Source organism: Anoplopoma fimbria, chromosome 1, assembly GCF_027596085.1.
Source record: "Anoplopoma fimbria isolate UVic2021 breed Golden Eagle Sablefish chromosome 1, Afim_UVic_2022, whole genome shotgun sequence".
Classification (NCBI taxonomy): Eukaryota; Metazoa; Chordata; class Actinopteri; order Perciformes; family Anoplopomatidae; genus Anoplopoma; species Anoplopoma fimbria.
The window spans coordinates 8,026,161-8,052,300 of record NC_072449.1 but is presented as its reverse complement, the minus strand read 5'-3'; the positions used below and the strand labels follow the sequence as shown (position 1 = coordinate 8,052,300).

The 26,140-nt window shown below is 41.9% G+C and overlaps 4 protein-coding genes across 4 annotated transcripts; 2 read left to right on the top strand and 2 right to left on the bottom strand.

The window, feature by feature from the left end:
* Positions 1-707: 707 nt before the first annotated feature.
* Positions 708-2,275, bottom strand: LOC129095762 (complement C1q and tumor necrosis factor-related protein 9B-like). Its single transcript, XM_054604323.1, has 3 exons — positions 1,479-2,275; positions 1,329-1,391; positions 708-1,218 (listed from the first exon to the last, which is right to left on the bottom strand). The coding sequence occupies exons 1-3, from the start codon at positions 1,720-1,722 to the stop codon at positions 821-823; spliced, it is 705 nt and encodes a 234-aa protein (XP_054460298.1). The 5' UTR covers positions 1,723-2,275; the 3' UTR covers positions 708-820.
* A 4,775-nt stretch (positions 2,276-7,050) lies between these two features.
* On the top strand, positions 7,051-10,210 carry lbhl (LBH regulator of WNT signaling pathway, like). The gene is given in 4 exon segments (XM_054603921.1): positions 7,051-7,175; positions 7,655-7,856; positions 7,859-7,948; positions 9,095-10,210. Coding segments are annotated over 4 exon segments (432 nt in total). The 5' UTR covers positions 7,051-7,106; the 3' UTR covers positions 9,166-10,210.
* Positions 10,211-10,510: 300 nt separating this feature from the next.
* Positions 10,511-13,084, top strand: c5ar1 (complement C5a receptor 1). The gene is made up of 2 exons (XM_054596022.1): positions 10,511-10,561; positions 11,509-13,084. The coding sequence occupies exon 2, from the start codon at positions 11,521-11,523 to the stop codon at positions 12,553-12,555; it is 1,035 nt and encodes a 344-aa protein (XP_054451997.1). The 5' UTR covers positions 10,511-10,561; positions 11,509-11,520; the 3' UTR covers positions 12,556-13,084.
* Positions 13,085-13,359: 275 nt separating this feature from the next.
* Positions 13,360-23,410, bottom strand: LOC129088777 (dapper homolog 3-like). Its single transcript, XM_054596011.1, has 4 exons — positions 23,177-23,410; positions 17,203-17,335; positions 16,798-16,908; positions 13,360-16,155 (listed from the first exon to the last, which is right to left on the bottom strand). The coding sequence occupies exons 1-4, from the start codon at positions 23,405-23,407 to the stop codon at positions 14,639-14,641; spliced, it is 1,992 nt and encodes a 663-aa protein (XP_054451986.1). The 5' UTR covers positions 23,408-23,410; the 3' UTR covers positions 13,360-14,638.
* Between the last annotated feature and the right edge of the window lie 2,730 nt (positions 23,411-26,140).

The following is a 26,140-nucleotide window of genomic DNA, read 5'->3' as shown; positions in this document are numbered from 1 at the left end:
GTTGTTTGTAGAGTATGTGTAGGAAATCTGTTACTGACCATGATTTTTATGAAATATCTAAACTGGGTTTCTTCATGGATTTCTTTAAATCTATATTTATCTTCTGTATCACAACAAGTTGTGGGATAAAAGAGAATTAGGGAGTAAACCTAAGCCAGAGGGGAGATTTAGAGCAGAATTGAGAAATAAAACCATTGCCCTCACAAACGACTGTTTAGTTGTGGTACCTCTGCTTCTGGCTTTTACATTTTTTCTCGGCTACATCTTTTAGAATTTTATTTTTTTCATTAGGCTCTGGTCAAGTTAAAAACAAGTTTTGTTGGTGAAACAAGTAATGCGTGTTTGACAAAATATGTATTGTGAATATTGTGTACATGATGAGAAACAAATTCAGCTATATGGTGATCATTTTGCATGACATATTTATTAGTCTAAGGCAAAAGAGGTCCCCTTGAACAGGTGTTACATTGTTGCTTTTAAATGCAATATACTATTAATTATTTTTAGCCTTGTCATAAGTCACAAAGCTTGCCCATAAAAACACATTGAATTGTTAAATGTTCAAGACATGTCAATACAATTCTTAGTGATGCAATGACACAGATCAAAATAATGTGTTAACTCTTATATACATTTTTTTGGGGGGAAACATATGACGGATAAATGGAAAAAACAAAAAATATTAACCAACACATAATGTATAGTAAAAACAATTTATTAGATTAAGTTAAAGATCTGTTATACAGTAAATTATGACAAATTTACAGTCATATAACTGACCACATTTCAGAAAGATTTCAAGCACCTCTGTCCGTCTCAGTTACCCTAAATGAAACCCAACAAAGACAGTATCATTATCTTCTGTTGCGATAATCTCATGCCGACCATGACCCCATAGATTCACCCACACCATGTCTCCCTCAGACAGCTCCACTGTGCTGCTGATGCTGGCCACCTGGCAACATTTATTCGGGAGACTAGTGTGATACACCGAAGCCAAACTCTCTCCATTCTTATATATGGCACACTGAGCCCGTCCACACACGGACATGTGCACAGTGAAGTGATAAAGTCCCTCCAGAGGGCAGGTGAAGATGCCCATGTCAGGACTGTAGGCGCCTCCCTCGTTGGCCAGCACGTCCACAAGCTTCAGGACACCAGAGTGGTAGGGAGTGCTGTGAGCGACGTTCAGCTTGGCCGTGAAGGCAACTACTTGTCCTGTAGTGGTGACAGCGAAGCAGAATAGCCATTTGAACACATAGATTTGGTGCTCAAGTCTGTGCACTAGCATGTGGATTCATTTTTTCCTCTGATGAGTAGGGGCTTACTTGGGGGTGCGATGTAAGGAACAAGACTCTTTCCTTTTTTTGGGTCTTCTGGATTAGGTTTGGCTAAAACAGCGACACATTAGAAATTCAAGATCAAAACACTGAACAGAATTGAAATGTTGCGGTATTTTTACATATAAAATCCTTTACAAGCGTCATTAAAGCGATCTCTGCACAAACTGCACACAATCCCCATGACTACAGATGATATGATGGCCTGATGAACTCCTATCAAAAAGGAAAAACAAAATGGTTGCAATGTCAAGATAAATGTTTTTTTTGGCATAATACAGAGAGATTTTAGTGTTTTACATTCTATAAATGCGCATTCAGACAGCAAATAGTTCCAAATGAAAAAATCCTGTTTACAAGACTTCCCACATACATTAGGCATAGTTTTACAGTTATAGAAACAATTTAGGAAAAGGAGAATAACAGCTGTGACTGCTAGGTCCTTTCCACAATATGAATTTGTCAAAGGTAAATTTAAATATACTGAGCATTCATACAAACACTGGGAATGACTTTGGAGGGACTCACCTTAAACAGAGTTAACATGAATTAGAGAGGAGTTCCTTACCTGCTTCTGCCTCGGAAAAGAGTGCTTGCTGCACATTTTTGACAGCTTGACAAAAGAAAAGGCTTGTGTGGTTTTTCTGGTTCGCAGAGCGCTGCTCTTTAAGAAAACTGGGAAGTGTTTGAAAAGCATTTTGTATGTAATTTAATTCTATCTGTCTGTTAGTTTAACACCATCAATTTATTTGTTACTCTGAATCAATCGTCTTTTCATGTACATGGTGGAATATTAAAAGTTAGAAACCAGAATACACAAATCTTGTCTTGTAACGTCTGCCCTTCCTCACCTGCCCACTAGGTGCAGCCACTGAGGTTTCTGCTCCTGCTCATCATCTGCATTGAGCTTATACTTATACAGTTGTTTTACTTTGCAGGTAACTGATGATTTTCTAAAATTCAAAAAGAGAGTTCGTAATGTGACTTTCCAATATTTATGGAAGAATAATATATATATATATATATATATATATATATATATATATATATATATATATATATACACATGACCATTATTTGGAAGATGCTTTCAGAATTTCTTTCCACTCATACTTCTGCAGGAGCAGGACGCCCTTCATGTCGCACTAGCTCCGTCCCCACCTTGTTACATATATAGCCTACTGATTTAGCCTACAGAGGGGATTACACACGGTCGTTAGCAGCCCTCTGTCTGTTAGCCGTAGTTGGAGCCTGTTATATATATATCTATCCCCCACCACCCCTGAGCCCTTGATCCCTGGGCTAATTCCATGCATCGTCCAAATCTAAATCCACTGATGGAGTAACGGCACACACAGTTAGCAACAGAGAGAGAGAGAGAGAGAGAGAGAGAGAGAGAGAGAGAGAGGCATGGGATGGGGAAGAAATAGAAAGGAGCTCATATCAAAACGAGCCCAATCCCTCCTTGTTCCCCCCCCCACCCTAAAACAGCTTTCATCAATGATTGGGTCATGTGCCATCTGTGTGCCCTTTATATGTTTCTCTACAGATGCACAAGCAACCCAGTGTGCCAACTCATCAAAGGGGACCGTCAAGCTTGGCTGACGTCACCCATCCAGCCTCTGTAATCGAAAGAGACGTTAATCCCGCTCCTCTCCAAAGCCTGGCAGTTGGGTGGGATGGGACAGGCAGGGATATTGAGCGAGACATGAGGAAGGAAGTTGGATACGGGGGACGCAGGAACGCATGTAGGCTTTGGGATAGCAGACAGACTCGGCACGGAGCTGGACAAGTGATACGGGAGCTGTCCTAACTGAGAAAGGAAACCAGGGACACATCCACGTCCTGATCCTCCGCTTAACTTCCGGGACATCTGAGGGTTTGGGACCCCCCCATCCCCCACCCCACCCTATCTAGGCTTCGCCCTGGAGGCCAAAAGCCTTGCTGATGCCTCTGCGGAGGGGGAGTGCTGTGGGAGCTGCTCACCTCCTTCTGCACCCCCTTTAGTGTCACCTGTACTCACTGTGGAGGAGACAGGCTTCACCACTGTGGAGCTTTGCCAAGATGGAGAAGCCATCTGCCTGACTGCAAGTGAGGGGTAAGAGGCTTCTGAAGCTTGTGTGTGTGTGTGTGTGTGTGTGTGTGTGTGTGTGTGTGTGTGTGTGTGTGTGTGTGTGTGTGTGTGTGTGTGTGTGTGTGTGTGTGTGTTTCAGGTACAAATACTATTTACAGCAGCAAGAACTATGGGTTTTTACCAGGTGGAAGTCCCCTTAGGTACTCAACATGACCCCTAACCTGACTACAACGAAAGTTCGCTCTTAATGCTTGATGCAGAAAGGTGAGATGAGTTTAATTCAGCCAAAACTCGCCATCAAAGTAAAAGAGTAGTATAGTTGACAAAACCGTATTTAGTAGCTGTTCTGGAGCTTTGGCCAATCATACAATCAACAGCACCTGAAGTTTGCCCAGCTGTGATTAAACTAAATGTTCAAATTTCTTCTGAGCAATTAAATTCTCATCCATGTTGGCTTAAAATTTGGCATTGCAAAAGTTCCTTCCTGACTTTGGAAACCAGTTGTTTGCAAAAAAAAGGTCATGGTTCATTTAGTAGCTGTTATGTAGCTTTCCAGCCTTTATAAATGGTGCAACTTTGTATAAAAGTATTCTTTAGTCTTGAGCATCTGTCCTCATGTCCTGCTGTAATGGGACCTCAGAATTTCTTCAGCTCATTTCATTCATTGCATAAGAACAGCATGTTGCAAGAAACCTTTAAAGCAATGTTCCTTTCTAGTTTTTGACCCATTTATCTCACCATTTTCTGTCTGAATGGACAAGAAAGTGGCTGCAGAAATATGTCTACAGTAGTTCATAAAGAGCTGAAACGAGATGATGATGAATAGATTGGTTATGGAAACAGGAAAATAAACATTATTATCACAGATGTCTCACCTCTGCCACAATTTCCTCTTCCTGATCACACTACCGTAGTCTTAGTGTGAACTCAGTTTGGGGTGTAGTGGCATCTAAATTTAGACGTGTTTTTTACTGAATATTGGGCTTGTGGTCTGTGCAGAAATGGGAATGAAAACAATTTAAAATCTCCCCATGAGTTCTGTGTATCATTTCAACTGAACAATTCAGATTTACTCTTCATCTTCCCGTCATTCATTTCTATATTATAATTATTTTGTATTGTTATGTATATTTAAAAAAACAGTGTTACTCCATGTTTGACCCTGTGGTGTGCAAAATATAGCACTTTACACAAACAAAGACTGATTCCTGACTGACCTGAAACGTGCAGGTGTTTAGAGGAAGTGTATATGAGAGGGATTACATGGAGGTTAAGCTTCTTCATCATAATAGCTGAATGTTTCCATCCCAGGTGGCACACAAACAGCTTAGCGCGACACAGTTGTCAGCAGCATAATATCAGAAATTGAATTGTAGCGCTGCGCAAATTCACAAGTGGGTCAAAAATGATAGCATCCTCCCAAAGCTGATCCTATTTAGACGAGAACAGGGTGTCCTCGTTGTTTGCGGTGGTGCAAACTGGCTTAGTGTTCCTTCATTTGTCATATCATACAGTGAACTTAAGGATGTTGACGGATACACTTAGCCTGAAACGTGCCACATCAAGGCAGACAAAAAGAAAAATCAGGGTTGGTTGGGAGTGAGAGAAAGACAGAAAGAGCAGTCAGCTTTCAAATTCTCAATTGTTCAAACTTAATTAATGTACTTCTTGAACTAAAGCATACGTTCTCGAACTGTCTACCTCAAGGCCAACACGGGTGTGCACTTGCATACAACCAAATTAAAGAATGAAGCATAAAGAGGCTCAAACGCTGCATATCTTAGAACAAGATTAACAGTCTGCAGCCAGGCTAGCAGCTTAATGAGGCTCCACTTTAGCACAGAAGTGTGTTGAGGTAAATGCTAATGTTAGCACGCTAACATGCTCCCAATGAAAATGCGATCATTCTGAAGCTTAGCAGATGTAAAGTTCACCATGCTCACCATCTTGGTTTAGTATGTAATCATGCTAATATTTGCTTATCAGTATAATTGTATAGTATGATATAGTTTTGACCTGGAAATATATTACATTACTATATCCTATTTCGAAACATATACCTTCCCGAACCACCATTTTGTTATAAATTCTGCATAATTTTCTTATGACCATCTTTTATAATGTTGAGCCAGTTTTGAGGATTAAAAGCAAAAGCTAATTCATATCTTATTTCCTCCCATTTACTTCATTAACATCTAGCCATGTTTTTATTTTTACTCAGGGTTTATGCATACTGACATACAATGAATCTGCTGTATATATAGACCCTCTACTGCGTGACATCCGTCTGTTCTCTACCAAAATATTTAGTGCATTTGCAGGAAGAAAATAGTTTGATTGAGCATGTGTGCATGTGACTAATAAAGCTCTTAGCAAATACCAAAAAGTACCAGGCACAGGGTCTAAAAACAGAAAGACTGGAGATTAGATCTGTCGGCTCAACTGAAATTTCATTAAAGAGTAAGCAAGATTTAACAGATTGTGTCATTACACCAGGCCTCTGAATGACAACAAACCATGATTGGTACTTATAGTTGGGGGTTGGGGAGGACAGACAGTGAGACACAGTGAGAAAAGGAGAGAGGGAGCAGGAGAGGGGGATAAAAAGAGGATTCGGACAGATCCTCAGTCCTTCTTAATCCCCCGTCGGCTTTTCTGGAGACCATAAACAGATTTAACGTTGGATGTGGACACAGGCTCATGCATGTAACTGAAAAAAGTGACTACTTTAGAAGACTGTGAACCCAACATACAGTCGTATAAAGGGGAAACAATCAGGGTTGAAAAGAAAACAGAGGTGACTTGGATGTTTGGAGAAAATAGTGACTGAGAGATGACATTAAGGTCTACAAAAGCTTTGGCTTCTAAGGCTCACAGCCTTTTGTAAGAGCTGACAGAAAAAAAACATCACTTTTTTTTTGCCAGGCTCCCTGTAAGAAAACAAAATATGAGCGACAGAGGACATACTCCATTTTGGTATCAAACCCTATTTGCACTAATCTGAAGTACGAGTGTGTTCCAATGTGTGTGTGTGTTGGCAGACTCCCAAACTCCCACACAGTCACATAATTCACATATTCAGACCAGCTTTGGTCAGTGACATGCAGGACAGAACATCTCTGACCAATCAAAAGCCTGGATGTGGGATACTGTGATACTAGTGTGATTCAGCTATTACGATGGGACATGGGGAGGGGTTGTTGTGTCATAAAAAACCGGATGGAATGATTTCATCCAGTTCCACTCATTGACTGTCCAACTGTGGACCTCTGCTGTGCTGTGGGAGGCTTATAGAAAAGTCAGATAGACATGTAAGAGTGAGAGAAACAAGGCCATGTAAGCAGTTTGTTGGCTGAATTTCCTTTGGCAGTTTTCCACAAAGTTAGCTGTCAGTCACTGCAGATTTCTGGGGTTTGTTGTATTACTCTATGAGGCAAAGATCCAAGGATATACTGTTTGGTGTGGAAGATGTTAGTGGTTTGAAGTTTTTTACAAGAATATGATCAATTAGAATGAGATCTTTTGTACAAAACTATGAGGGACCTTTATTTCTCAAAAGCGGGATATTTACTGAGGAAGGCGTCATGTTGCAAAAAGGAGAAGGATGTCTCCATGGTGAAAATGACACCTGTTCCTTCTCAGTGATTGTTTGTTTCTAGTCTCTGTCATGGCTTTGTTTCTTCCGCAGATACATGGAGGAAATGAGCGGAGATCCAAACTGTGAAGACATGCAAAGGAAGGACCAAAGATTGACATTCCAGGTACGTGCTATTATCATACTATGACTAGACTGTGACCAAACAAGTGTTGCAACACAATCCGGTTGAATTTATCACATCAAGATAATACAGTAGATCAGATTAAATGTCAACAGGTTTGTCACACATTGCTAAACAGTCGTGACACAAATGCTGATAAAAACAAAACTAAAACCCATGAGACGCAATAAGTACAGAAAATCCATGGTCCAATACTGCGTAGATGTGTGTGTGTGTGTGTGTGTGTGTGTGTGTGTGTGTGTGTGTGTGTGTGTGTGAGAGAGATAGAGAGAAAGGGATATCTGTAAGATCAGTCAATATGAAAGTGGTCAAAACAGATTTAAAAACTATTAAAACAAATGCATTATAAGTGTATTTTGCTGTAAACTAAACTTACTTTTGGTAGGACTTTTCTGCTCAATTTGTATGTTTTTGTGTGTGTGTGTGTGTGTGAAAAGCTCTCTTGCCTTTTCCTCCTCCAGATCTTCCCTGACCCCGTTGGGGTTGTCCTGGACCCAGAAACCACCTTGAACCGCCTGGACCCCGACCACGCAAAGGAGCGTATACCCTCCATCGTCGTGGAACCCACGGAGGTGAGCGAGGTGGAGAGCGGAGAGTTGCGCTGGCCTCCGGAGACCATGGACATGGAGGAGGACGAGGAGGACCTGTTCTTGGAGCAGTGCATTCCCCGGCCAACATTGCAGACTGGGGAGAAGAGGAGGAGGAAGAGGAGACATCTGTTATACTGAACGAGCAGCATGGCTTGACACTAATCGGTGAGTTGGATATGTTATCATACTCTCTGCTTTACACTCCTCTGATGATTAAATAAATAATCTTTTTAAACATCCAACTGCTCTGCTTGGATGCCTTTAATTTGTACGAACATGACAACTTTCAAAAGCATTTAGAAGAAGTCATGAATATAAAAAAAAATCCTTATAAGCCACTGTCACCAGCTCTTCATTTTGGTTTTCTGCATCATTTGTAGATATATTTTCAGTGGTAAAAAAGAAACCACTACCATAAAAGAGAACACAGAGTCAGCACTTATGCCAGCACGCTTCTCTAATTTTAAGTGGGAAAATGTGCGTGGGAGTGAACTACTCACTTGATGCCGCTGATAAACCCATATTGCATGTCCACATCAATCCAATAACTAATACTGTATTACAGGAGATTATCACAGTGAGTCAGCATTTCCAGGGCGCCTTGTTTCTCTCATTCTGGGACGAAAAGAAAAGTGTCTGTGCGATTATATTACCATGTATTGTATCTTAATGATCTTAAACACACCTAACAACACCCTAACAACAACCCAAATATCAAATATCTTAATAACGTGATCACTTAGCAAAGCGAAAGCAAAACATTAACAACCAAAGTCCATACTGGAGTCTTTTAGTATCCACATACATACACTAGTAAAATTTAAGCAACTACCTAAATATTTATCAAAACACCAGTCGCATAGCCAAGAAGAGTCTTTAAATGTTGAATATATATTCCAGGGATTCTTGGGAAACTTATGTTTAAAGTTAATACATTTGAAAACACATAAGGTACCCACATTTAAAATCAGAAATTCTAAATGTCCTCTTCTCGAAGACTCTACGAGCTTAACTTTTTGCCTTTATTTTGAAAAATACACTTATGTTACATCTACAAAAAAATACCAAAATAAGCCATGCTGACTTTGTGTTCCAGTTTCATGTTTCAGGGCTACATTTTTTTGTTGGTTTTCAAATGTTTTCAATGCTGAGAGCTCAAAAACATGATTGGAGTTACTGTGGATCTGTATAGGAGTTAATGCTGAAAATGCAAGGTGTACACTGTTTTGTGCACTGTGTACCAATACCACATGTTTGATGTAAATTGTTTGAAAACATAGGATAAAGACAGTGTACTTTTTTTTTCTGCAGACCTTCAGACAGATGCATTTAGAGATGACACCCCCACCCTTCCACCAAGCAGCGCTCCAGCCCTCAACTGACTTGACCCCGGCGACACAGCGGGGAAATTTCCTGCTAATAGTTCTATGGCAACAACTATGACAAAACAACCCGGAGTTTGACAGTTACAGATGATGCAAAGAGTGAACTGACAGCCGATGTTGGTGAAGAGGAAAAACAGAAGTATGAAAATATGTTTTTTAGATGTCAAACACCGATAAACAGCTACACACCGACTTTGACATTTATTTCCACGTTAATATGAATCTGTACAAGAAGAGCAGTATACATACATGCCTGCAGGCATGAGAAAAGAGAACAGACAAAAATACACAAATACACATTCTCACGCAAAAGTCAGCTTGCTGACGTTAGTGGCAGAGATTTGAGCAATACTGCATTCACGTATCTTTTTTTTTTCTACTTATAGGGAAAGTTTCGCCGACGTTGTAACTTTGTGTTTCATTTCCGTTGTTATTTCCTAATTTTTAAGGGCTCACTGGTGTCATGGGGTTATGAGAGAACATCCTGCTATGGTAACCATTTTCTTTAGCTTGTGCTTTGTTAATTTTTATTTCATCTCTGTACCTTATTAAACATATTTCTTATAGTCATCATTTTGACCCCACAGGTGGCTTTTGAGGACATTTACCAAGTTATAGCTTCAGTATAATATTTTTTAGGGGCGCTGCTCTGGATCTACTTGCTGCTGTGCTGAATCTGTGGAGCACTTCGAGATGACCACATCCAGTAGTTCTGGTATTTATCATCTTCCGTAATGCTAGTGACAAATGATGACTCATTTAGGAATCTTAAAAGAAGCGATTGCCACACTGTTACCAAAGTCACTGGTCAGTGTCCTGTTTTGGACAGGAGTGGACATTCAGATTGACGTAAGCCATGTTGAAACAAAAAAAGGCAGGCAGCTCTAGTTGATTTTATTAACAGTTGTAGATACCATTGAGAATTGTAGTTGTATTTTAATACTCTCATTTGTGTTTAGGCTGATTTGTGAATAACTTGTATATATGGAAAATTTGTTCTGTTATGGTAAGATGATAATTATGACTGTCAATAAAGTATTTTGTCCCACTATTGCATATGAATTTGTTTCGGTGCTGAGGGTTTGTATCACATTTTCAACATTAAAGTAGGAAATATTAACTGTTGTAATGAATCCATTAATAATTGTATTTGTATCTTAACTACAAAATTATGAATATGAAATGTGAAAATGATATTGAAAACTATCTACAAACTCTGACAGACTGAAGAATATTGTGCAAGTGTGTGTGTGTGTGTGTGTGTGTGTGTGTGTGTGTGTGTGTGTGTGTGTGTAAAGCGTATGGATATACGTGAGAGTATAAAAGTCACTTGAAAGCAGAACAGCCTCATAACTTCCTGCCAGCAGTGAAGCTGCAACTGGCCGCTGAAACTGTAAGTTTCTTTTTTGTTTTATGTTTTGTTGTATTGTAAGTAGATTTTTACATATAAGATAAAATAAGATAATCCTTTATTAGTCCCGCAGCGGGGAAATTTACTGTATTTACAGCAGCATAGAGTATAGTGCAAAACAAGATCAAAAACAAGAATTAAAAATAAGCAAATACGTAGTAAAAAACAGTAAAGAATATTAAATAAGCAAACAAAAAGTAAAAAAAAAAAATCCACAATAACTAAAATATAATATACAGTACCAGTCAAAAGTTTGGACACACCTTCGCATTCAATGGTTTTTCTTTATTTTTTCTTTATTTTTTTCTACATTGTAGATTAATATTGAAGACATCCAAACTATGAAGGAACACATATGGAATTATGTGGTAAACAAACAAATGCTCAACAAACCAGAATATGTTTTATATTTTAGATTCTTCAAAGTAGTTGAATGAGAAGGTGTGTCCAAACTTTTGACTGGTACTGTTCACCTGTTGGATTCCAATGAAGTGTTTTAGTTGCTAAATGTTAAATGATGGTAGACACTTGAAATGCAAAAGGGAATGCCATACCGGTATTCATGCCAGCATCAGTTGTATTTGGTGATATTTAGAAGTATTACACTACTATGTCTCCAAGAGATCCACATTGACACACAACAAACCAGAATATGTTTTTATATTTTAGATTCTTCAAAGTAGTTGAATGAGAAGGCGTGTCCAGACTTTTGACTGGTACTGTATATATATATATATATTTATAAGGTAATTAAACTAATCAGCTCAAATTGTATAATATGTAATGATTGTGTTGGGCGTATTTATGGTACTTATCTATAGTTTCATACATAATTATGAAAGTTAAAATATGTTTTACTTTTAACATTTGTCACATTTCAGCATGATGAAAATGTTATTGTAATATTTGACAACTTTTTCCATTTACAGCTTCAACCAGCCATGGAATACCATGAATACTCCATTACAGTAGATTATGATGATAATTACACAATTGTGTTTCCTACCAATGTGACACCTGAGATTCAACCGGTCCAGATTGCAGCTCTGTTCTTCTACGGCCTCGTCATCCTGCTGGGTGTCCCGGGTAATGCCTTGGTGGTGTGGGTGACGGGCTTCTGCATGCCCCGCTCCGTCACCTCCATCTGGTTCCTCAACCTGGCTCTGATCGACCTTCTGTGCTGCCTCTCCCTCCCCCTGCTCATGGTCCCTCTGGCCCACGACGACCACTGGCACTTTGGTCCACTGGCCTGCACGCTGGTCAAAAGCCTGTTCCACCTGGTGCTGTACTGCAGCGTCCTGCAGCTGGTCCTGATCAGCGTGGATCGCTGGATGCTGGTCAGCAGACCCGTCTGGTGTCAGAACAAAAGGCGACCCAAGCAAGCCGTCTGCTGGTGCGTAATCGTCTGGTGCTTGGCCCTGGTGGGCAGCATCCCCCAGTTCATCTACACCAAGCAGATCAAGGTAGGGGATGACAAGCGGGAGTGCCTGACGGTGTACAGTTCACTCAGCGCCTGGCTGGTCACCTCCTACCGCTTCCTGGTGGGATTCATCATCCCCTTCGTGGTGATCGTGGCCTGCCACTTGGTGGTGTACAAGAGAGCAGAGGGCGGGATGTCCAGAGCTCGGAACCGCTCCAAGCGCACCCTGCGCGTAATCATCGGGGTGGTGCTCAGCTTCTTCCTGTGCTGGCTCCCGCTGCACATCGTGGACTTCCTCATATTAACTACGCCTAGGAATTCCAGCCACAGCCCCAAACTTTACCTGGCACATGTTTTAGCACTGAGCCTGGCTTATTTCAACAGCTGCCTCAACCCGCTGCTCTACGTGTGTCTGGGTCGGGGCTTCAAGGAAAGCATTTGTCGCTCCATGCGCAACGTGCTGCAGTTCATCAGCGAGGACCCGGCCACGAGGATGAGCATGACCACTAACGACACCAAGAGCTCCAGCAATGGAAAGGAGACGAGCAAAATCTGATGCTGTGTTGACTCTGTTTGTCTTTAGAATCAGCTTTTTTTTCTTTTTTTTTTTACACAAATAAACTGGAACAAACTCAAACATTTGAAGGGCCCTGCTGTTTTTGCAAGCTATTGTGAAATGCAAAGATGTTATCGTGACTGCAAATCAGGAACTATTTTTCTAATCTGCAATGTTTGCTGTGAATACCCATGTCTCATGCAACAATAACACTTAGTTCTTTTGCTCATACACAAGGATGAGCTCAGACTGTGTTTTCAAAGGCGTGTCTGTTGTAAATGATCTGATCTTTGTAAATGCTTGTTGTGAGTTATTATTCGAGTTTGTTGTTATGGATTATAATTTGTTCATGTAATACGTACCTGTATAAGACACAGCCATGTCCTCTTGCGTAACAGTAGCCTACCATGTATAGGTCACAAGAGGGAGCTACAGTCTAAATCTCTGATGCTCAATGACCAAGGTGCAAGGATATGCACATAGCTCCTGTGTGTAGTAGCATGCCAGAACCTAAAGAAAGAAAAATAAAGGACAATTTAGTTATGTTTGCAGGTTTGCCAAATAAATTCAGTTCAGACAAATGCTCCACTTAGCATGTCTACACAATGTAAATTCATTATATATATATATATATATGTATTTTTTTTTTACCACTTGCCTAATGCATATCTATGTTAATATATGATGTTTTAAATGGATCTTGCTGTACCAGGTATCACCAACAATAAAAAAATGTGTTAAAGAACCAAAATTAAGAGAAAAAGCCTTTATTTACAAACTACATTCATTCCAAACAAGGCCACGTGATGGTATATACAGAAACACACATATTTACAAGAGTGTCCAATTCTGTGTCCCTATGTTTCAATCAATATGTGCACTTATACATACTGTATGTGCATGCATGTACACCGGTCCCTTACAATGGCCTCTACTAAACCCATTCCTTACTCACAGACCTGTTGATGCTCATCGGTCCCTGCAGCACAGTTTACAAAGAGGCAGAGCTAAGTACCTATTAATAATCTGGATATTCCCCGCTCAGAGAATAACAATCAGACCATCAATTTGGAGACTGTGGGAGTGCCAAATGTGAAAATAGATTTGCACTATTACACATTTGTTCACTCCTGCACGAATGAGAGATTTTTCTTCTATTGGACGCAAGCTAACTGCAAGACAAATCCTTACTCTAAAGCTTCAAGTTTTACCGCACACTGAAGTAATGTTTTTTACTAGTGCTTTATTTCATGGGTCTGTAGTTTCAGAATGATAACCTACAAATATCTAAATCACTTCCAAGAAGATTCCTGGAAAGAACCATGTAATCTGCTACTGATTTGTGGGGAAAAATAGAAACAGTGTTGAAATGGTACACTCCAGTAAATTCCAATTAACTGGTAACTACAGGCTTTTTTATTCAGTGCAGAGCAAGTCAGCTAACCGTGCACATTTTGAGCATGAACTTTCCAATAATGAATAAATATTCTATTCATAATTACTTGGGTTTAAATTGAGCTGTTGACCCAGATTAGAGTGATTAGAGAATAGAGTGAAGAGACAGAGAGATAGAGTTTAGCAAGACTTGAAGCTTTTGACAATGTACCTTTTAGTTGTGTAGACTATCATTTGGCCTAAGTCTACAAATCTTATTGAACACATTAATTGAACACATCTAGGATTAATTAACTATTAGGCCAACAGGCATCAAGAATGACAAACCGGCAGTATTTTCAGTCACTTAGTCACACCAATGTGGTCCATGTCAACACAGTGTAACTATGCATCACACCAATTATCATCAATTAGAGCAGGATACTGCTCATTAGTCTAAAGTCGGATGGCTGGCGGCGACAAGATAAATTCAACCGGATGATCTCTAGCCGATCTTTAATCATGCCCATTAATGTAAATGTCTCTCACTACGAACATACTGTAATTAGAGGTAGGTAGCGTGTCAAAACTGGATTGGTTAGTTAACAAATGTTCCGTTACCAAAAGTAACAGCCACAGTGTTTCTCAGAAAATGGCTTTACAACACGGTAGGAAAGTTTTTGGGTTTAAAACAGATTTGAGCATTTCCTCATACAGTAGTCATGACTTTGAGGGACCCTGAGCGGAATCTGAGGATCTTCTTTTTCAGAGCATGCGAGGCTTTGATCTTGACAAAGGCTTTTGGCTGAGAGGGGGCGTTGGCAGCTGCCTGTGGTGAAGGTGAGGAGGAGGAGGAGGTAGAAGCAAGGCGTGGGGGCAGCTGCTGGGGCCACACAAGCCCCCCGCTCTCATCTGAGTCACTGGACAGCGAGCTGGAGGCCGGGGAATACACCTCGCTCATGCTGGACTCGGACTCGGCGGGGGCGGCGCCCGCGTAGCCCCCCTCTCCCTGACAGAGAGGCGCTCTCTCCTGGAAGTCGGGGTGCCAGCGCTGGGTCTGGGTCTGCTGCTGCTGGTGGTGGTTGTAGTTCTGCTGTTGGGAATGGGGACAAGAAGGACCGTAGCGAACTTTACGCGGTGGTCGTCTATGTTGCTGCCCTGCTACGGTCTCCCCTTCGTCCTGGCTGAGCTCCAGGTTGGAGCACCAACGTCGGCTCCCGTTGTCAACGCTGTTGCCCGCCTGCTGTCCAGTGACTTGGCCTTGGTTCTGAGCAGGATCCCCTCTGCCTTGGTGTCTCTCGGTGGTGCTGTATCTGCGCTCAGGCAGCAATCTCTGGCCCAGGAGGCTGTTTTCAGACTGGGATCGACTGGTTTTACTGCTCGATTTCTTGGTTCTCTGTCGCTCATTGTTGCTCTTCTTGGAAGTTCTGGACTTTGGGTGGTCAGGAGAGGTGACAACACGGTTGGGTTTAGGCTGCTCTTGGTGGTAGTGTCTGGGGGAGCGCACAGGGGCACTGCAGGCTTGCCCAGGGATATACTGAGCGCTTACTAAATTGTGTTTGTGATGAATAGGGAGTTGTGGATGTAAGTAATGCTGGGGGGATGGGGGTTCACAATAAGGGTCAAGAGCCCCAACGCCACAGTTGGGGTCCAGGGAGGGCAGAGGTGATGGTAGCCTCTCGGCCAGGGAGTGTGGCCTGGACTGGGGGTAGGGCAGGGCGAGATAGCAGTCCTCTTCCAAAGATGGGGCCTCTCCTCCACAGGCCTCCCCCTCCTGCAGGTCAAAACCCCAGCCCTGGCTCTTAGGGTTTGCTGAAAGGTCAACATGGGGCTGGAAGTGGGGGTCAGGAAAGTGTTGCTCTGTGGTAAGAGAGGGAGTCCTCCTGTGTAGGGAGCTGTGTCCAGAGGCACCGCAGTATGGGGGGTCGGGGCTCAGGGTGGTGCGAGGCTGACACGGCCGTGGTGCGAGGGCATGACGCTGGATGAGACTTAGGATGTAACCCTCTACCCTCAAAGCCTGCTGGTAGTCCTCCTCTGTGACCTGATCCTCTGCAGGATGCTGCTGCCAGCCTTGGCCGGCTTCGCTGGTGTCCCACTGCCAGTAGTCCACTGCCCCGCCTTCCTCCGCGATGCCCTCCAGAGGTGGGTAAGGGGCAGAGAAAGAGCGGGGTAGGGTGGTGCGTAGGACTGGTACATCCGGTTCTCCATTCATTATGAGGGGGTCTCCTAATAACAAAAAAAGATATAGTTGTAGGTCAGGATGCAAGGGCATAATTATTATACCACAAACAAAAATGACAATCTATAAATTAGACATAAGCAATAGTGCATGATGCAGGAACTTCACTTCAGAATGCAAAGTCGGTAGTTATTTTACAAGATGTGAGGGAGTTAATGCTTTGTTTCACATCTAATCTATGCCATGGTAATGATTTTAAACATATGTTTTCTTTGAATGGAATATTAAATCTTATATAAAACAGTGCTGCTTGTATGCATCTCTCCCAGCTGTGGTGGTTGCAGGTTGTTCTTTCCACCTGATCTCCGTAGCATTTACTGAATATTGGGCTTCGACCAACCTATACATCAACAGTGACAATACATCCAAACTCAAATTAAATCAGATGCTGCATCCATGTTTTTTAACGACTATGGATTATTTGCAAGACAATAGATACCAGAGAAGGATAACACATCAGCCGTCTTCTCTTTGTGTTAGAAAAGGAGAAAAGGACATGAATACATGCTATGATTCTAACGGTTGAGTAAAATTATATACAAAAATGTGTATTGCTTTACTTACACATAGAACAAGAATATTTAATGTGTATGTATCTCAGTCTTTCCAGATCTGCTACATTTTCTTACCCACAGACTTTGGCCTGTCGTTGGTGTAAGCCCAGGGGGAGGCTGTCTCTGTGGGCTCCGTGGTACAAGATCTTCCTTTAGGTGATTGACCCTCACTCGACTCATAGAAACCTAGGAAAAAAATACAATCAGTTCTCTAAAAATATCCTTCTTGATGCAGGCCGCGTCTCAACGTATTTCACAAATATGCCACGAATTAAAAATGACATAGCAACTGGAGCATGAATGAACAATAAGAGCAGAAAGAACATGACAAACTCATTACAAGAGTATTTAAACATGAGTCAGACATGAAAAATCTGCTCAGTTGCTTTGTTGAAATAACAAAGTGCACATCTAAATAGCGGTTAACTACATACATGTAAGAGATGTGATGACAGAAAAGGTTTATAAATGTAGAAGTACCAGAGCTCGGCCGACTGTCGCCTGCGTCTCCTTGAGCGCCATCATGGCAGCCATCGTCAGTGTCGATCCTCAGCTCTCCCACTTGCTGTTCCAGCGCCTGCATCAGGCCCCATGGGGAACTCTGAAGTGCACTCTGAAACATTAACACATGCTGTTTACTGGCTGTCTGTATTTGATTGCTCTGTTAAAAAGTATTTTTTAAGTAGACATTAAGAGGAAACAATCAGTGATTACAAAAACAAAGCCAGATGTTCTACGCACAAAATGTTAATGACAGACACACAGCTGTGCACCCTTCACTGTAATCTCTGAAATTTCAGTGTTTTATATTATGGGTAGATGAGTTGCATTATGTTATCAACAACTGCAATTATAACCACTTATATGCGAAGAAGTCACTTTTTCCCCCAAAGATTGACATTTAAATCTGATGAAAGAAATATAATCATTGTAATTGTGGTGTTTGTACAATAACATTTACCCAAATGAGCAGAAAAACAAAAAAAGCCACAACTCCGATGTTGATTCTCCGTCACTAGTTACTAAAATACAAAGGTGGACATCCCAGGTCACCACTGTGCATCCATATCTGTCACTGGGCTCTCTTACAGCAGAAGCAGTGAGTCAGAACATGAATAATTCATGGCCTGTAAAGGGTAGGGGGAGGTTCTTTCATGTGATAATACATGCACACACATGCTATCCAGATACGCAGACAAAAGTGCTTGCTCATACTGTTTAAATAGACAAAAAATAACCCACAATATAAGAACAGAGAAACACAACACACACACACACAGATACACACACACACTCTGGATAGTGAAATTGGACATTCTCATTCAACCAGCCTGACAATTTGTGCCGGTCTCCTTTCGACATCATCTGACACACGTACGGACATTTGCATGCAAGCTTGTCCATATGGATTGACAGACAGACAGACACACACACACACACACACACACACACACACACACACACACACACACACACACACACACACACACAGACAGACACACACACACACACACACACACACACACACACACACACACACACACACACGACTTATGGGGCCATTCAATTGACTTACATTCACCATAACTGCTACCAGCCCAAACCCGACCCTTAACCTAACATTAACCAAACCAAGTCCCCCCCTTGCAATGTAAAGGTGTATGTTATGGGACTTGCATTTTGTACCCATTTTGTCACCAGAAGGAAGGCGAGTCCCCACAATGTGACTGTGTTAACAAATGAATGTCCCCACAAGATGGGTAAAACATGCACACGCACGCAAACACACACACTTCATTTTGTTGGAGGTGATACTGTTGACACTCGAGGCTCATTAAGAGACTTCATTTCCCAGAAGAGTGAGCATGTACGTACTAGTAACAAGGTGACCCTTTTTACATTACAAACCTGCTATGATGGAGCACCTGTCAGACAATTGCTACGGTGTTCTGCACTCCCTGAGCGCTGTCTTTGTACATTAGTGTGTCTGTGTCGATAAAACGCTGCCTATAGAAATCAGGAAAGGTCTTATGGTGCGCAAATGTGCAGAACATGTGTAAAGAAATCATTGAAAAGCACAGTTTGGCATAGAGAGCGTCTCTCTAGGGGTGGCAACGTGAAATATCTTAACTACTGTTCAATGGATTTCCTATATTTTTTAAAAGACATTCATGGTGCCCCAAGAATAACGTCTACTAACTAAGGTAACCCCCCCTGACCCTTTCTCTAGTGCCACCATGAGATTTATTTTTGTGACATATCTAGACCAATTTAAACGAGAAACATACATTAGGTCTTTGTGAATGTGGCTTAATAAAATAAATGGTTGACCATGTTGTTTGTCACTGCCAGAAGTATGAAACACAAAGAGAAAAGCTTTTCTTGGTGCATGATGTATCTCCTCAGAACTGTATTGTGTCAACAGAAATAAATCCTGGACTACAGGAAACTAGGACTGGACTACCACAGTGTTTGAGCTCTGCCTCCTTTGTCCTGCAGACCAAATGCGGTCATACTGCAAATAATGCTGAGGGGCAATTGACCCAAGCTAACCTATGCTACCCACACAACCTCTTCACCCCAAACACTGCTACTTCTTTTGTCCTGACAAGAGCGCTTATTGTCTTACTATAAACAAAGCATTAGCATCCCTACATCAATATGGTTTTGAGTGACAGAAACGAAGAGTGGGGAGCTTTGTTTTAGCTACTGGTGTGGCGTAGAGAAATAGCTGGGAGGAGGGGAGAGACTATTGGAAATCAATAAATCAATGATGAAAATTCACATAATTGATTGCTTGCTGCCTCTTTGTGGCCATGCCCACAAATACACACACATATACACACACTGCGGAAGCGTTGAACTGGTTATTAAATTATAATGGTGCAGAAAACAAACAAACCTTTGTTTACGAACAAACTGACCAAACGCAATACAACATTTAGTAGTGTGGCTTTTGGAGGCGGGTTCATACTGTAGTAGGGGACCATTTTGCAAGCAGGGCTTTTGATTGCACTCCATTATTAATGGTCTCACACTGGTTCCTTGACACTCTGCACACTGTATCATTACTGTTTTACTGCATCCTCTGCTCCAGGCTGGTGGGGGGATGGGGGAGACAGAGGACACTGTGCAGGCAGAGACTCACCTAACCATTAAGACGTTCCACACTGGGTGTAGAGCACATCAGGACCCCCTGCTCTTTTAATGAAATACTGATCAGCTGCAGCAGGTGAAGCCAGGATAACATAAAGTGTGATTATTGACTGATTTCACAGGTGACATCTTCAGCTACAGGGGTGTGCAGATGAAAAGTGAGAGACACAAGAATCTCAAGCCGAGGAGAAAACAAGCCTTTGAATGTGTGCGAGAGAGTGGCCTTAAGAGACGTTGCAAGTTCTGCCATTCAAGGAAAAAAAATGCATGATATGGACCCTGGCTGTTGGAAAGGGGGGTTTTGATCTGTAAAAAGAGACCTCTAACGAGTCACCGGTTGAAGTGGACTTGAAACGGTGACGCCAGCCCAGGATATAAAAATATATGGAACAGGACACATGAGGCATGGAGCAGCACTGCTGGACCCTGTATAATTAAAGCTATGTTGTGACTGGCTCCACACAGAGAAGGCTGTGGGAGGCCGGAGACACACACACACTCACACACACACACACACACACACACACACACACACACACACACACACACACACACACACACACACACACTCATACATACAAGACACCATGCCGCCAGTTCCACTGCCTAACTAAACTACTGACCCCTGCTTTTCCTCAAATAGACACTCACCTTTTAAAGGCTTTGTTTTAATAGGGTGAATTAAATTTGAATGATGAATTCTAATTTAACAGGAGTTGACACAGAGGTATACCCGGTGTTTACATAAGCTCAGTGAATGGCATTCATTAGCGGGCTCTGACTCCGTCGTACGTGCACAGAGGCTTGTGGGTAGGCCAGCAGGGTTGGTTGGCTGTGAATAGAGTCCCTTTAGAGAGATCTGCACCAGGCTGGGCCTGTGTGTGTGTGACCAGCTCAGAGTTCGCCGCATGGTATGTCTGCATACATAATGTTTGCAAATGTCTGTGTGGATGTCTATATTCATGCACATGAATTTTCAGAAGCTTAGTTGCATGATTGCGAGTCAATACATGTACATTTATTAGTAGAAATAAGATAAACAACGCAAAGACATTCGGGTTTCCCTTTTTATCTTTGTGTGCCAGCACAAAGTGGAGGAAACCATCCAGTGATCCACACGAGTGATCGCTCTCTGCTGAGTAGTCTAACCGCTCGATAGTCTTACTAATGATGTGCCCGTTGTCTAAACACAAGGACACACACACAGCATGATAAATGACAAGCCAGCGGTTTGGCAAAGGCACAAGACTAAAGTAAAACATACTGCAGACACATGCTTAAAAATGCTGCACGAGGAAGGTACACATGGTCTCATACATGTGCGTATAAACAAACAAACACATGCACAGATGATATAATTAAACACTTGATTTGAATCCTCCAAGTCAGGGGGGGAGGAGATTAAATAAAATCTGCAGAGCACTCCTCCACACAGATGTAGTATGTATGTATGTATGTATGTATGTATGTATGTATGTATGTATGTATGTCACACACTCATACACAATTCATTCATTCTCCTCCACTCTCTTCAAACACACGCAGTAGGAATCTGAGAGGCAGGTCAGAGCTTCATGCTTTCCCAGCTGCTGTCTGGCGTCCCACAGCTGTCAGCAGCGCACACACACACTGTATCCAGGAGAGGCCTCTCAGCCACGTCTGGGGGCCACATTCATGTTCAAGGCAGTCACGCCCACGCGCACGCGCACACGCACGCGCTGGCAGCCCCCCCCACACGGGTCACGAGACTTTAAACCTACATGGTGGATGAGATTGGGGATTTGGTTTTTTTTTTTTGGACGCAGATGGTGACCTGATCCTGATATGAAGACTCAATCTGAGACTTCAATTAAGAGTAAAAAAAAAAAAATAGTATTCTCCTAGGAGTGTCCTGTGTAATCACTCACACGCTTGGATAAGCATTGCAGTTAATAAACATCGATCCACAGATGCGTAAAAATGGGGGGAAATGCGCAGCCCTGCGGGGGGAAAAGCCTTTCAATCCTTCACTGGCTTTAGAAAAAATGTGCTGCTACCAGTCAATGTAAGGATGAAATGTGTTGACATCTCCACCAGCACCAGGGAATATATGCATTCACAAGACCCTCACACACACTCCTGTGATACATCATTTTAAAATTGGCTTAATCTTTGTTTTCCATTGGAATTATAACACCAGCCCATGAACTCAGGTGAGCACTCATTAGTGCCAGAATTAATCATAGTGTACATATCATGCCATTCCCATCTGACGGCATCCTCTCGCTTGGGGCCTCGGTCGGAGTCATTAGTATTCTGCTCCATATGCGCCTATTGTTAGACCCCCGGCGGAGGAGCAGGGAGGGAGGAGAGAAGGAGGTGTGAAGAGGAGGCGGCTGATTTAATTTCTTTTTTTCCACCCTCTTTAATAATGGCTTCCTATTGTGGCAATGTTGAGAGAGCAGCGGCCAAACACAAACGAAACTCCACAGACCTCCAAAAAAAAAAAAAAAAAAAAAAAAATGTAACTTCAGCAGCATAACGAGAAATAAAAAAATAAAATGACAGACATATAAAAAAAAATAATTAAAAAAAACATTATTTACAATGGCTGGCTCAGTGGTGCGTAAAACTTTCTGCGGGAGGTGGTTATGCCGTCACCCCAAAGTTGCATTCGTCTTGCTTAACCCAGTTTTTAATTCTCATGTTAATCCTGGGAACAATATTTATCGAAACTTCGCTCGAAAAAAAGCCATCTTATGAATTGTAAGGAAGATACTTTTGACATAAAAATGCTAAAAAAAAAAGCTGCATCGGCAACGCACAAGCTGGAGATATAATCCAAACCCTTTATGGTCTGCAGAGAGCACAAATAAGAGCTTGTTAAGTAGTAAAAGCTACAAAAGTCCATGATGAGGGAACAATGGGCCATTAAATAGTCGGTCTGTGCTACAAACGGGTGCTCCACCCCCTGATTTCGTTACCAACAGGCATAAATCTCAGCCCCGAGGCACAGAAACGCATTACATCCTTTCAAACAGAGGGCCTATTAATCAAGTTCAGCAACTTTTTCTTTTTTTCTTTTTTTTTTGCAGATAGAGGTCAACTCGACACAAAAGGCAAAAGCCCAAACCAAGAGTCCATGTAACGGTCAGGAGGATTACAATTAAGATACACTGGTATATATCCAATGTGGGACTGTGGTACATGTGTTGTTTTCTTTACCACAGGGTGGGGTGGTCTGCTGCGAGTCCGCTGGAATCCAAACATGCAGTAAAAACAAAAAAAAAAAAAAAAACCACACACTCAAACTTCTCACCAGCTGGCGCCTTAGTGTCAAGTTTTCCTGCCCCCAGCTGCTGAAACACGCCATCTCTCCTCTGGAGCAGTCCTCCAGCAAAGGGTCTCCCAGAGCCAGCGCCCCCAGCACCAGGCACTCCTGCCTCTGCTTGCGGAGCTCCAGCTCGCACAGCCCGGCCAGACTCGCCTCCAGACGCTCCTTGGTCCGACTGCGCTCCACAGTCACCGGGAAGGAGAAGGCACGATGCATGGCTCTCCCCAACACACAAAACACACCACAAAAAAACCCAAAATCCCAGACTTCTATGAATAAAGACAAACTATTCCTTTCTATTGAGTGCTCTCTCTCTCTCTCTCTAATTGGCCCAGATTTACGAGGGCATGCGCTGGCTATAAAGGGCCATGCTGCATCCCATTCCTTGCGGTGGTATGGTTGCGTTTGGAGCTGTACATTTTTGCTATTTCGCAGCTGTCAAACGCAGCACGGAGCCCCGCCCTCTGCGAGCAGCCACGGAGAGGAAAGTGGGAGTCATCATCCTCCTCCTCCCCCCTCTCTCTCTCCCCCCCCCCTCTCTGTCTTTGCAAATCCAATCTTAGCCTTCATTGGACGCGAGAGGCTGTGAGACTGCTGCGTGTGACGTTGTCCCATCCCCCTTGATTCATTACAGTGACGCGTCGACCTCACCCCTCTCTCCCCCTCTCTCACCCCTCTCCCCATCCTGGTCTAGGACTAATGGACCGCTTCAGGGGGACGGCTATTTCTGGGAGTGTGGTGAAAAGACTGAGATTTAAGTATCCTGAAACGACTTAAAGCCCCCCAATGTAGCAATAAAAGGAGAGAGTACAACAATAATAAGGCTGATAAACTGCTGAAAGAAGCCATAACAGTGGATAGCAATAAGCTTTATGTCAGGGCATAGTGGAAACACACAGATGCTGCAAATGCAAGACATTCTTGAAATGCAGTGTATGGGTGAACGGGACTGTGGTACGTGACTGTGGTTCTAATCTAAAGATCTGTATCAGCTATTTGTGTTTTGTTTTTAGAAAATGGTATGTCGTTACCTCATTCTCCCATCAGGAATAGAGTTATCAATCCATCTCCGCCTCGCTGCCTGCTGCCGTTTTGCTGCATGCCTTCAGGATGCTGAGGAATGTTGAACACATTCATGGGAAAATTCAAAAATATCAGGAAAAACATCTTGCGTTGACTTTTTAAAGTCAGTGGCATATCCTATTTCATCTTACTGCACCATTTAGTGTGTCCCAAGCCACTTTCCCTTGAAGAATTAGCATCTGAGATGTTCTCTCCAAAACAAAGAACAAAGTATAGGCTAAGTTAGGTATTTTCTACATTAACATTATCACAAAATTTTTGAATTTTGTCGTGGTATCTTTATGGAAAGAAACAACACGGTTTTAGTAAATGTCTTAATTTTGTACATATGCATCCCAGTTGTTTTCTTTAGGATTGAATACATGGAATGGCATCATAGCTTTCTCCTGCATTCACTCGCTGAGTTCGTACAACATAAACAGAAGTAATTAAAAGGTAATTTATGCAACAGTAATTAAAATGAGACAACAGGGGGCCTTAGAAACACAACACATATAAACTGCTATGAATATACAGTAGGTTATGGTAGCAGCAGCACCAAAAACAACAATGCTTTCAATAGCTTACATCAATATTTTAAAGTCAAGTTCATTTTATTTTTATTTTTTTTAAAGTGCAGTTAGAGATGAATATTTCATCTTGGTGCTCATGCAATCTTTCTCTGAACTACACTTTGATGTCTCCTGAGTTCAAACATACATCATTAAGGATAACAACTTTAAATATTTAGACTCTGACAAAAAAATATGAACTGAGTGTGATTTGTCAAAATAAAGTATAAAAAATTGCAACACTATTTGTAGATCATATATATATTTTTTTTATTCATTCTTCCAATCCTCTACTTCACATGAACCAGAAAGCCACTTTTCTCTTCAGTCTCTATGAGGCAAAGTCATCAACAAGTCAAAACCTACGCGCAGCGCAGGTTGGATTCTTTTGTCTGTGTGTGTGTGTGTGTGTGTGTGTGTGTGTGTGTGTGTGTGTGTGTGTGCACACTGCAGATATACACAACATATACTTACAGTATATTCATCTCATATAGAAATTTCACTAAAAGTCTCTCTAGAGATCTGAACATTTTCAAAAAAACAAAAACAGAAAACAAAAAAAACATACAGTAGAATTCTTTTTGAACAGAACTACACCAGTACATATTTTTTTCAAGACACACTCGAAGAGGAACATTTGCTATGAGTTTGATCAGTGGTCATTTTTCAGCAGGCTGTGTGTGATTACCATCGTGGAGTGTTAACCAAGGCCGTTAGCTAGTTCTGTGTTGTATGGGTGGCACCCATGTTTCGCCAGCTCCGTGACAAGCAAGGCGAATGCCAATTAATACAGTCAATGAAGCGCACAATTCATTAGTTGTCAGTGACGAAACACGGTGGCATCCGGAACTCTCAGGTCAGCTTGGTTTCACATCTGTGCAGCGACGGCAATCATACAATCATTCGTGTAACTCAGATAACTGTGAAGACAGGTGTTACCTGTGAGAGGTTGTAGATCAGATTAATTAAAGTCACATTTGTTGGATCCAATAAGAGACATGAAGTTTTCAAGGGATAGATGAAGGTGAACAATATATTTAATTTGCATAATTGTGACGATTGAAGAAATGAAATTCAGCTCTGCTATGACAGTTCCGTGCGGGCTTGAGTGAAGATCTAATTTAGACTGAAGAGGATGTGGGGTTTACAGCAGTTCAATATTAAAATGTGTCGGCCCATATAAACGATTTTACTCAGCCTTGACAATGAAATAAAATTCCAGTGTCACAAGATTGAAATCAAGTCAATAAAACCAGAATCGGTGAGTACAACCAACTTAATCAAGTTTTTACCATGTCTCGTTCAAAACAGAATG